General features: G+C 44.0%; 2 protein-coding genes across 2 annotated transcripts; one reads left to right on the plus strand and one right to left on the minus strand.

The window, feature by feature from the left end:
* Nucleotides 1-11: 11 nt before the first annotated feature.
* RB195_008386 (uncharacterized protein) lies at nt 12-8,949 on the plus strand (the record flags this gene model as incomplete). The annotated part of the gene is made up of 6 exons (XM_064194848.1): nt 12-1,655; nt 1,717-1,814; nt 3,879-4,005; nt 5,352-5,457; nt 8,627-8,790; nt 8,842-8,949. The coding sequence occupies 6 exons, from the start codon at nt 12-14 to the stop codon at nt 8,947-8,949; spliced, it is 2,247 nt and encodes a 748-aa protein (XP_064045993.1).
* A 2,464-nt stretch (nt 8,950-11,413) lies between these two features.
* Nucleotides 11,414-12,286, minus strand: RB195_008387 (uncharacterized protein; the record flags this gene model as incomplete). The annotated part of the gene is made up of 1 exon (XM_064194849.1): nt 11,414-12,286. The coding sequence occupies one exon, from the start codon at nt 12,284-12,286 to the stop codon at nt 11,414-11,416; it is 873 nt and encodes a 290-aa protein (XP_064045994.1).
* Nucleotides 12,287-12,422: the final 136 nt, after the last annotated feature.

A 12,422-nucleotide genomic window follows, 5' to 3' on the forward strand; every position in this document is an offset into this window, starting at 1 on the left:
AAGATGTTCCCATGTCCTCAACACTGCTAATGGTAGCTGTCGGTGAAGCAACCCTTCCTATTTGGAAGGAACACTTCAAGACCTTGCTGAACCGGCTAGCACCGTCAGCTCCTGAACTCGAACACGTTCATAGACCGACATATGCGGTTAACGAGGAGCCACCGACCGAGTCGGAGGTCCTGGTCTGTATTCAGAAAATGAAGAATGGAAAATCTGGTGGAGACGACGGGATTAGCGCAGAAATGCTAAAATATCTTCCTCCGTCTGGGATTCGTGAGATGACAAAGATCATCCGTTCAATATGGATAAGCGAAAGGATACCTGATTCGTGGAGACACGCTATCATAATTCCCTTCCACAAGAAGTTATCCGTCACGGACCCTAGGAATTATCGAGGAATCTCTTTGCTGCGTGTTATGTACAAGGTACTGGAGCACATTATCCTGGACCGACTCATTAAACATCGCGAAGAAACAACGCGCGACAAGCAAGCTGGCTTTCGTCCTGGCCGATCTACGATTGACCAGGTGTTCATCGTCAGGAGAGTGATCGAAATCTGGCAGCGGTATTCGAAGCCAATGCAACTAGCGTTTCTGGACTTTGAAGCCGCGCTCGACTCTCCTCACCGAGGCCGTCTTCTGAACGCGCTTCGCGCCGATGGAGTACCAGGAAAGTTCGTTCGCTTGCTTGATGACATGAATCAACGAACAACTGCTGCAGTTCGAACACCAGCCGGATGTACAACACCGTTTGAAGTGGTAACTGGAGTAAGACAAGGGGCAGTGGCAGGACCTTTCCTGTTCAATTTCGCAATCGACGACATTATGCGAAGAACAGTCGACCAGTGTCCTGCCGACATTGTCTTAGCACCATCTGGGTGCCCCTTGACTGACCTCGAGTACGCCGACGATGTTGTTATATTCGTGGAAAGCAGTACGAAACTTCAACATGTTGTCAACTTTGTATCGAAGCTGGGTGCAGCCTATGGACTACGCCTACGCCCTGATAAATGCAAGCAGATGTGGATCTCTTCGAGACCACGAACGGGAATCAGGGTGGACGGACAACCGATAGAACTCGTCGATGAGTTCTGTTACCTAGGCTGTACGCTGAAGAACGATGGCAGCTACGAGAAAGATGTTCAGCAAAGGTGCGCTAAGGCCACTTCTGCATTTAACTCCTTAACGAAATGCCTGTGGTCGACCCCCATCACCAACGAAGTCAAGCTGCGAGTCTACCTATCCGCAATTCGCCCCATCATGATGTACGGATCGGAAACTTGGGCAGCACCATCAACGGTTATGGAGAGGCTTGACTGCACGGAACGAAAGCTGCTTAGACGGCTACTTGGCTACTTTTGGCCTAGGGTATGTCACAATGAAGATCTTTACGCAGAAATTGATGTGGTATACCGGCGGATGACACGTGGAAGACATCAACATCTTGCACCGCCATCGAAAGTCTCTAAAGTAAATCGTCTTCGCTTCTTTGGTCATATATTAAGGAGACCGGCAGATCGCCTTGTTCAACGAGTTTTGAGGAGTTCGTCGGGTTCGAGCTGGAAGAAGCCACCTGGCCGAAAACGGAAGTTCTGGACTGAGTCGGTGAAAGAGGACCTGAGGACACTCGGCGTGGAGAAGCAGTTCAGGCGAGACGTAAGGTTTCGCAGAGTATGAAATAGCGACGAATGGATTGATTCTGTGCAAGCTCTCGCAGAAGATCGAGAAGGTTGGGCAGAGCTGTGTTCAAGGACGGCACACCTCGGCGAAGATGCGGGTAATCGCGTCAGGCGATGACATCAGCCCGCCGATTAAGTCAGTAAGTAAGTCAGCGATTGAAGATTAGAGACACCGCCGAGATTGCCAAGGAAAGCAAAATAAGGTGGGAGGGACACGTGATGCGTCTCAACGACAACCGTTGGACCAGAACAGTGACTGGGTGAGTACAACGCGATATTAGGATCACTACACAAAGACCGCCAACCCGATGGTCAGGCTTGATAAAGCCTTTGAGAGAAAAGTCCGGTGCTCTCCATGTCTCACACGGAAAGAGAAACCACTGGGCGACTCTGGCACGCGACCGGGACAAACGAAAGCATCACTGGCGCCCGCCCGGCCAGTCTTAGAACAACTGGAGACATATCTCAGTGAAACATAGCCACCACAGCAAGTTTTGACAACCGAATATTTTTTTCTAATATAAACATCCCCAAGATCTTCAACGATGTTACACAGCCAAAAAAGGTTGCAGATAAGTAGGATTAGAAGCAGAGGATATAGCTTATGTTAGAGAGTTGTAAACTTTGAACTTCCGAAGCTTCTTTAGCATTTATTCACTTCCTTGCTGATATTAAAGGCAGCATACTACGAATCTAAGGTGGTGCTGATTTCAAATGGAATATCCGTATACGTGGCCGTAGATTACGGTGACGGGGGTGGTTCCGCTCATCTCTCCCTGCATCACTGCATACAGCCACCTCCAGAATGCTGTTTTGTACGACGCTATTTACTGCAACGCCCCACCCTTTGCGCCGCCTCCGCCCTGCGATTCGTTGAGAATCAATTCGGACTGCTCCAATAGGCAGTAAGGGACGCTACGCGCGCAAGGGTGGCGCGCTGCAATAGAAGGTATCGTACAAAGCAGCATTCAGGGGCCGGCTGCTTGCGGTGATTCAGGGAGAGATGAGCGGAACCATCTTGGTCTCCATAATCTACGACTCTGTATACGGATACTCCACTTGAAATCTGTATAACCCCAGACTCGTGGTATGCTGCCTTTAAATCCATATCAAACACGGACTAATAAATGGTTGAAGCGTAGTTGTAGAAAGGGGAAGGGGGGGTCCAGTCGCACTCTTATAGAATTGTGCTCAAAATGCACTAAGAGAGCAAAAAACGTTCATGTAGCGCGAGGTCGTTCTTATCAGCCAGATGCGGATTGCGGAGAAACCACATTTCAGGTCCTTTCTGGTTTTGTTGAAGGTCCTACAGGATATATTTTAGCTAATCACTTGCAGTGGCCCTGTTTGTAGAGTTCGATGAAGTCAAACTGTTAGTAGCGCCAGCTTCACTTTCCTTTTTTCCCTTAGTAGCTTAATGCTCCATGTCATATATGGTCTAAGACTAATGTTCAGGCCCCGACTGAGTTAGCAATACAATTCCAATGGTGACTTGTCACACAAGAAACTATCGCCTTTTCGAGAACTCAAATGGTCAAATGAGAAAGTCATTTGAGAGTTAAGAACGGTCTTCGCGTTCTACGCACGTTCACTTGCGTTCTAGGTGCAGATCAAGTATACTTCAATAAGAGCGCGATTGAGACCATACCATGTGACTAGAACAGTGTCGATAAGGTGATCTCTGAGAATTTGGAATTGCATGTGGTGATACAAGGGGTTACTCGATTGTAAGCCTTAAAGAGGTATCAGTGAGTTCATCGTATCCTAGAAAGGTTATCAATTCCAAACGCCCTCAATCTTATACACATACGCGCACAGTTCAGCGCTGTCAGCGGATATCTTTTGAAAAAGTAGGCACTGGACAAGACACTAGTTAAGGAGAGACGGGCGAGCACCAGTTATCAATTCACACTCCTAGTACGACATGTCATAAAAGGGAATGGTAGGCGCTTTGACGAAATCTGCGTGTTGCGGCTGTTGCAACTCGTATACGACTAGTATAAAATTGATTATCAGTCTTCCTTAACGAAAACTTTCAAAAACGAGCGAGAAAGAATAAAAGTATATTTTCCGGAAATTTTGGTAAGTCTCCAAAATAGTTGAGGTCTTATTTGACAAAACATAAAACCATTCGATAAATCACTACTCTGTTAATTGCTTCACTTATTTTAATTAAGAAATTGTAGTTATTGCATTCCAGGTCAATCGCTTGCTTTGTTCTTTTTCTGGCTGGTTGGACTCAAGTTGGAGGGTTGACGCTCAGCAAAAATGATTATGAGTCATGCACCGGATGGCACGTATTTGTGAAGACTCGCCACTGTTACAAAGTAATTCCTGAGTGAAAAGTTGATTTTTTTAAAACTCTCTTTTACAAGAGCTATGATAGCATGCACACATACTTTAGAGTGAATCTTAAGGGTGCCAAAGTATTTTTTATGTTCATTGTTACTCCTTTACATCACCTTTACTGCAGACGAGCTTTCATGTCCTAATTTCTCTACGCGGCGCCAAATCCACTTCACATACGATAAAGTAAATTATCAAAACTAAAGGAAGTTCTTTCTAAATAATAAAATAGAATAGTTTTTTGAAATTCTCTTTTACAAGAGCTATGATAGCATGCACACAGAGTTTAGGGTGGATCTGAGGTTTATCACTCTCATACTTGGAACCCGTTGATGGAGTCTTTAGAAGCACCACACCACGAATCTGACGTGGTGAGGGAACACGCAGAAAAATCTAGCGAAGAGGTTGTAGATTGGTGAAGGCTGGTTCCATTCACCTCTCCCTGATCGTCTGAAAAAAAAACGGCGAGGAAGACGTCATTTTTAACGACGATGTTAGTTGCAACGCTCTACCCTTGTGCACGCGTCTCATAAAGGTGCAATCGGTCGAGGATCAGTGATGGATTCTCGCCTTCCTATTCAAGTATAACCGATGAATAGGCTGCTAAGGAAACCGCAACGTGCGCGAAAACGAGCGTTCTAACGTACCTCGCAATAACCAATGTGATTTCCACGCCATTTCTTACGACGACCAGGGAGAGATGAGTGGAACCACAATCTACAACCTCATCGCCAGCTTTTCCCGCGGATTCCCTCACCATGTCAGATTCGTGGCGTGCTGCCTTAAAGTTCACTGTTCCTCCTTCACATCACCACTGGATATGGGCTCACTAAGGGGTTTTACGTCCAAATCTGCCTACGCAGCACCAATTCAACTTCACATATGATAATGTGAATTACTAAGGAAAGTTTTCTTTTATCATAGAATAGATTGGTTAGGAGTTAAGGACTATGATACGTTTCAAACTCCGTTTCGTCTCCACTCTTATACGAAATGCGGGGTAGAAACTTCAAATTGGAGTTGTGTTTGTTATCATCTATGGTTTCCAACAGACACTCGGATAACAGTGCTAGTGAGCTCAAGCAAACCTGTAAAATAGCTATATTTCCGTGGTTTCAACTGGTAACTGAGAAACTGGAAAATCAATAAACGGTTATTGGCATGACAACTACAGTAGCAATTATTTGCATCGGAGTAGAAAAGGAAGCTTGCGTGAGAATACTTCGACTTCTTAATGGTGATTCCTCATCAGAGCACACTCTATCGCGTGATTGTTCGCAAGCTGTCGAGAGTTCTCAACTACTTTTGATACTGAATGAAGTTTCAGATTTTCCGATATACAACAAATTGGAATAAGGCAAAAGAGTTTTGTGAAAGTATTGGTGCTCATCTCGCGGTAGCTAACTCTCTCGAAGAATTCGAGTTCATGAAAAGTAAGTTTATCTTGGAGCACAGCCTTTACCTAACTGCTCTTGAAGAGAAACCACTAAAGTTATAAATTCTGAGACAAACTACTATATAAGTAAGCTCTTAATTTGAGCAAGACGCGAGATTGCTGCTATCCTATGTTATTGGCTAATGTTTCGGGGAAATCACATTCTTCAGAGTCTGAAGGGATGAAATCGAACGCCGTTGCTCGATCACATCCCCTACCTACCCAAAGAGAAAATCGCGTGCTAGCCATTGTGCTTCATAGTACAAGTGGAAGTGTAAATTTCACCATAAGGACAGAAAAATTCCCGCCTAACGTACATACGCGTGGTACGCGTGGAGGTTTCTATCGCGCTCAAATCGCGACCTTAAACAGGAGTTCACGCGTAATAAAGGGACATTCCTCCTTGCGACTCGTCTTTGCACTCTGGGAATGGATCCAAAACAATTCCGGAGCGTGACCGTGCTGTTAGTTTCAAAACCTTCTCCGTTATGAGGCCGCACCCTACAGTCACCTAATACCGTGAAGTCACACGATTTCCTTTTGCCACATGCAAACAGAAAGTCAGACATACAACACATGAATTCATGCAATCACCTTCCTTGTTATCCAGAAGAGTTTTGCAATCTGATATATTTTAAGTGCCGCCATATACGTGATCATGTATGAGCCTCTGCTTAAGATTGCTAGAGGGAGCTCTGTAAGCGCTACAGATTATTTAGTAACACAATGGTTCGCATTGATGAAATCCGGCGTTTTCTGTTCTCCAGTTCACTGTAGTTTGCTTTAGTTAACGACTTATTCATTTATTCAACTTTTGCACTCGAATATATCCTCAAATATACAGAAAACACAGCACGGAAATTATCTTGATGAAAAGATTGAAATTTTCAAGAAAAAGGCCTAAATGATCAATAAGTGGAAAAAATAAAGAGAAAAAGTAGGCGTATATTCATTTCCAAGCAGTAGTTTAAGGAAAACTATCACACTTTAAGAACGTTTTCTGACCTCATCAACCGTCGAATATTTATCTGTTAAAGCAAAGTGGTGAAAAAACGCGAAGCTTTGGGCTTTTTTTCCGAGGAGAGGAAGACTATGTTATCCTTCTCGGGCCTTTTTTTTTGAGAGCTGCAAAGAGTCAAATTAAATGTCCAAAACACCTCTACTTTTCCAATACGCGTTTTTAAATTTTAATAACATATTCTCCTTGTTTTATGCAAACATTCACCAAACGAGGCGACAAATATGCGATCATCAGCTATGTTCATAGTCTAAAGTCTCTGAAGTATAAATTCGCATGTGATGCGCCAATGCGCTCTGCTGCGTAATATCTGAGGTTCTGGAACGCATATTGGCCTATACAATGACTTGCAGGTTAACTGATGATTGAAGGCATCACCCCACGAATCTGAGGTGGTACGGTTTGGTGGAGTTTTCGGCACGTAGATAATGGGATGGGGTGTGATTCCGTCCACTTTCCAACTGCGCTCCAATCTACACGTTGTAAAAATGCGGCGGAGAGTTGTTGGGCCGTTTTTTACGGCAATTGGTAAGAAAATGACGGGATCACCCTTCTCTCCATAATCAGCGATCCCGTATACGAATACTCCACCTGTAATCCGCACCACCTCAGATTCGTGGGATGATGCCTTTAAGTCAGTATCTTTATTCTCTTGAGATGACTCTCACCAATTTATCGACCTCGAAGAGATGAAACTCTTGGTTGCCAGTAGGACGAACTCAAACCTTCGATCATGCAGCCACAGCGGAACCTCTTACCGACTACCGTAATCATGTTCCGACCAATCCGATTCGGTCCAAAGGAAGAAACTCGATCACTTCTCCACTTCCAATATTCCATGTCCAACTACAGCCCGCTTTTCATTTTCCTTCGTTACGCCTCTGTTCGACATGCTGCACCGTTTCATCGTTCATGTATCGCAAGTTTAGTTGCGCATTCCATTTGAATATTTCAAGCGCGTGATGTACGGCGGAGGTGTGAGGTGGAGTGAGCAGCGTAATAAGTGCCGCAGTGAAACGGTTTAAAAACAGCATAACACGAAATCTTCTATTCTCGGATCTCTACACGAGCAGATATGGGAAATCGTACAGTTCGAAACAAATCGAGACAAACTCGTCGTAAGAAGCTTTGTGTTTTCCACTTCCCAACAATGCAACTTGTCACGCAATAGAATGCGAGCAACGCTGACATGGTACAACGTCCACGATCCAAATAATATGACTTCAAAGGCAGCGTGTCACGAAATTGACATGGTACGCAAATCCCACGAAAACCGCAGAGATTCGGCTTGTAGATCACGGAGCCCAGAGTGGCTCCGCTTACCTTTCCCTATCCCCTTTCCCCTTTCCATTTAAAAAAAACTACGAGAGAACGGCGCTCTTCTCCACGAAATCAGTTGCTATGCGCCACCCTTATTTTCACATCGCGTCTACGAGCGGGCGGTCTAAGATTAAAGAGGTCTCCTTGCCAGCGTATTCAAGTGAAACCAATGAATAGGCTGCTGAGAGGACCGTAATCTACAAACCTAACTCAAAACTTTTCTGGGATTTCCGTACCACATCAATTTTGTGATACGCTGTCTTTAAACAAGCAACAGAATCCCCTCCTATCGCACAACAGCAGATGCGTTGCGGCTTGCCTGCGCTCCATTACCCACTTCAAGATATTCATTATCTCCAGATGTACGCAAGAAGTGGTCTCGGGAAAACAAATTAAAGCATTATTCGCGGTGTGGAAGAGTGAAAAAAACAGGAGTTTATTCTTGAAGAAAACCCAAAATAAAAGATGATATTATGATAGCAGATTAAAAGTTGGGTTTCCGAGTGCTCACCTCACCATGAACGAAAAGAATTTCATTTCAAATATAGTAGCACTAATAACTTGAATATGCAGTGTCAATTACAATAATCTAAATGAGTAAATGGCAAATAAATGACTAAAAATAAACAAGTAATTCATAATATAATGATTTAAATGAGCGAAGAGGAATTTTTCTTCAAATATGATAGCACTATTAATTTGCACATTTGGTTTAATTAGTTTCAGTAATCTAAATAAATAAATGATAAATAAACGGTTAAAAATAAACAAATAGTTCATTACAGTTAAATGACTTTTTCTCCCCAAAAACTCAGGTCAGTTTTTACAGCATTACATCTACTGAGCTTCATTAAGTACAGAACATGGGTTGGACTTTATCGTGATGCCACGTCCAACAGTGGTTGGAGGTGGGTAGACGGTTCGACACAAATGTTTAACGTTTGGAACGAAGGCCAACCAAGCAACTTCCGTGGAGAAGAAAATTACGGAAATGTAGGTTATACCTCTTATTTCCGCAATATTTGTTATCGTCAATGATCCCAGCTGGACCCTAACGGCCTATTGAACGACAATCATATTAATGCGTGGGGAGAGACTTTGGCTGTTATGTGCGAGTCAGAAAATTGCGGTGATGGCCTCCAAGCAAATTAGTTTCTTTTCTGCTGCATGTTCCTCGTGAAATTGCAATAAATGCTTTCGATCGATGTTGATTTGTTTTGCAAACAATAATAGAACATAAAGTTTATTTTTCACTCTCGTTTTTCTAACAAGTCGGAATTCGTAGAAGACATAAGGAGCAGCAAATCTTTCTAACGCGGACGAACGAAATTTCGAGCAAATTTCCAAGCATTATTTCGCACATAAACTCGGCGTTTAGCGATGGTCTTAAAAGTGACCTGAGCCACGGTCTTGAAAGTTCACAGAGTTCGTTTTATAACAAACAGAAACCAGAAGATCCCATGGATACGCTCAGTTCTCTCATGAGCCTTCCCTTTTTTGCGCAACTGTTCTTCGTGACTTTCTTTCTTCTTCTTCGAAATCTCAATGAGATAGCGTGCGAAAGGAAATACGAAAGAGTAGCTTACATCTCAACGCAATCGAATCCTTCAAAATAAGGGGTCAGCAATATAGCAACACAATGATCTTGTTGTTCAGAAGCACTTGCTCCCGCGGCTAGACCCTTGATAGTTTCAAAGGCTCAGACTGCGGAGCGCAGAGAAAGTCTCAGATATTTAGCTAACCCGTCTTCATCAATCGTGCGGGCCTCATAATCGTCTGCAGTCTTTTCTGTCCCTCATAACCCTCTTCCAAATTGCTCTCTGCTTCGTGAGTGACTTTGGTGGGATCCTTAAGCTGTATCCAGCTCTCAGCTGACCCATTGTGCCGCTAACACATTACCAAGTGGACTGATACGCCAGTGACTTTATCCTCTCTGTAGTATCGCGCGATTAATTCACGCGGGTTTGGCAAGGTGTGAATGAAACATTGTGAACCGCTTTCCGCCTCACTTCTCCGCGTGTCTATTTCCTTGAACGTTTGTTTCACGCTGGTAACATTCCGCTTTCTTCAGAAAGTGGAAACACACTCGCAAACGGCTGCGTAAAGGCATCATCCCTCGAATGGATTAATGACTTGGTGTATATTTCCGAAAGACAAACCCTATACGGGATCGTAGATTGTGCCTCTACCCTTGTGCACGCGCCGCATAAAGGTGCAATCGGTCGAGGATCAGTGATGATCAAGTATAACTCCCGTATACGAATACTCCACCTGAAATCCGTACCACCTCAGATTCGTGGGGTGATTCCTTTAATGTTGAAAATGTTAGAAACAAACAAGGATAGGAAAATAAGATGAAAACGTTTTGCAAGGTAACAACCTGATCAAACATGTATTACTCCTAGTCGTACATGTCTGCACGCGTTAGACTCAACGTAACTTAACACAACCGTATAACCATGTGTATTGATAGATATTTATGATATTACGTTATCACGCTCGGACTCTGCAACGTCACTTATTTTAACGCGGCATCACGCAGTTGTGGTCGGATGTTTACTTCAAGGTACGACTGCGCTGTAGCATACATACAACAGCATGTTGACGTTTTGGTAATAATTCCGTAAAAAACTCAATAAATGTGAGTAGCTGTACAGTAAGTATAGGAAACGGTGTTCGTGATGCAAGTGTTTTTCACACCCTGATCCAATGTTCGCTTCTCGCTTTCAAAGAAACAGACAGGAAAATAAATTGAGAATGCTTTGCAAAGAGATAACTTGTTCAAACATGTGCTATTCCTACTCGCACATGTTTGTACGAGTTAGACTCCATATTCAACAAATACACCCATGTATACTGATAGATATTTACGATGAAATTTTCTAGATGCGTATACATGAGTATGCAGACATGTAAAAAGAAAAAATATATATGCATAGTTATAGTACATAGACACTTGTATAAGTAAATTGAGTAAATTGTTTTAGCGACGTCCAAATTAGTTTCCTTTCCAGCAATTCAATAATTTCTATTATTATGTAGTACTTGGAGGCACGTATACGAGCCTGATTGCTACCTGCTCGTGGTGGCTCCTGCTTCAACCAAACACAATCAGGCGTTCGAATGTAGGCACTGGGAACGTACGAGCTATATCACCCGCACTGTTATCGAACACGCTGTAGAAAATAGCGCGACGAAACGCTGGAAGCCGTATCTTCCGGCTCGTTTTTCGCGGAAATTAGGATGAAATTGACGGAATCACTCTTCTCTCCATAATCTACGACTCCGTATAGGCATAATCCACCTGAAATCTGCGCTACCCCAGGTTCGTGGGGTGATGCCTTTAAATCGCCGGCAAATGTTCTGTCCCACTCTTCAGCTAGAGCTTGCAGAATTCATCCATATGCCGCCATTCCATAATCTGCGAAACGCTACGTCTCAACGGAGCTGCCTGTGAATGCTGTCTCCTCAGATCTTATTCACTATCTTCGTCCAGAACTTCCTTCTACGTCCACGTACGCTTCTTCAGTTTAAATCTATAAGCACCCGTGGCAACTTGGATAACCCTGTGTGATCATTATAAGGAGACCTAGAAGGCGAAGAGAGTTTTCTGTGGCTAATTCAGAAGGTGGAGTCTTCTTCTTCTTCTTCCTAGCGTTGTTGCAGGGTCCGCCTTTCTGCTTCTTGTCTTCCATTTGGTTCTATCCATTGCATCAGCCGTACATAAACGCGCATCTATCAGCCCATCTGTGGCGCATAAGCAGATACAACTCGCGATTCCACTTCTCCTTTGATCTACTTTTACAGTCATCAAGCGATCCAATAGTCGATCCACCGCTGTGACGCTATTTCTAAACGACTCGTTCAATATGATACCAACGCCATTACGATTTGATGTGCTGTGGTAGATGAGCTTGTAGCCATCGCCTAATTCCCTTGACTTGGAGCCTTTCCAGCGAGTCTCCTGTACACAACATATGTCAAAACGGCGTTTTCTGAGACTGTCAGCCAGTTCACGACTTCTTCCAGTGAGCGTCCCAACGTTAAGTGTTGCCAAGCGCACTGGATGTTGCTGGCGATGGAGGACTAACTTCTTTGGCCGGCTCCGTCCTCTAGCCGGTAGCCCTCGCATATTTGCCGCATTGCCCGGGCGAGGACAATGCGCGTCGCTTCTGGGGTACGCCCTAGCTTCTGAAGAAAACATAGTAGACATTAGCAGTATGACGCAACGGGGGTGTTGTCCTCTATCCCCGAAAGCTAGCAGCCTGGCACCGGTTTTATTTTTTCCTATTTCAGAAGATGGAGTAATATGTTGATATTTCACTCGCGACATTCGCCAGCACGCCACATCCATTTCTAAGCAAAGTTCTTCGTTATGGCACACCATTAGTAAGTATTCAAGCTTCCGTCTGAGCGCCTCACCTTCCATGCAGACAAGCTTCTCTATCATCGTTGGCGGCGCTTTCCACTTCTCCAATCCATAGATCATGGGGCTTCGCCGCCGATGTGGCTGTTTGATCACAGAGCTGAATCCCAAATAGACTTTTACGCATTTTCGTTCAATATCTCTCTCATCTAGCCAGTGCAGCTAAGGGGTACCAAATGATCCCACTACAAGGGAAGGA

This window comes from Necator americanus, chromosome III, assembly GCF_031761385.1.
Source record: "Necator americanus strain Aroian chromosome III, whole genome shotgun sequence".
NCBI classification, from domain to species: Eukaryota; Metazoa; Nematoda; class Chromadorea; order Rhabditida; family Ancylostomatidae; genus Necator; species Necator americanus.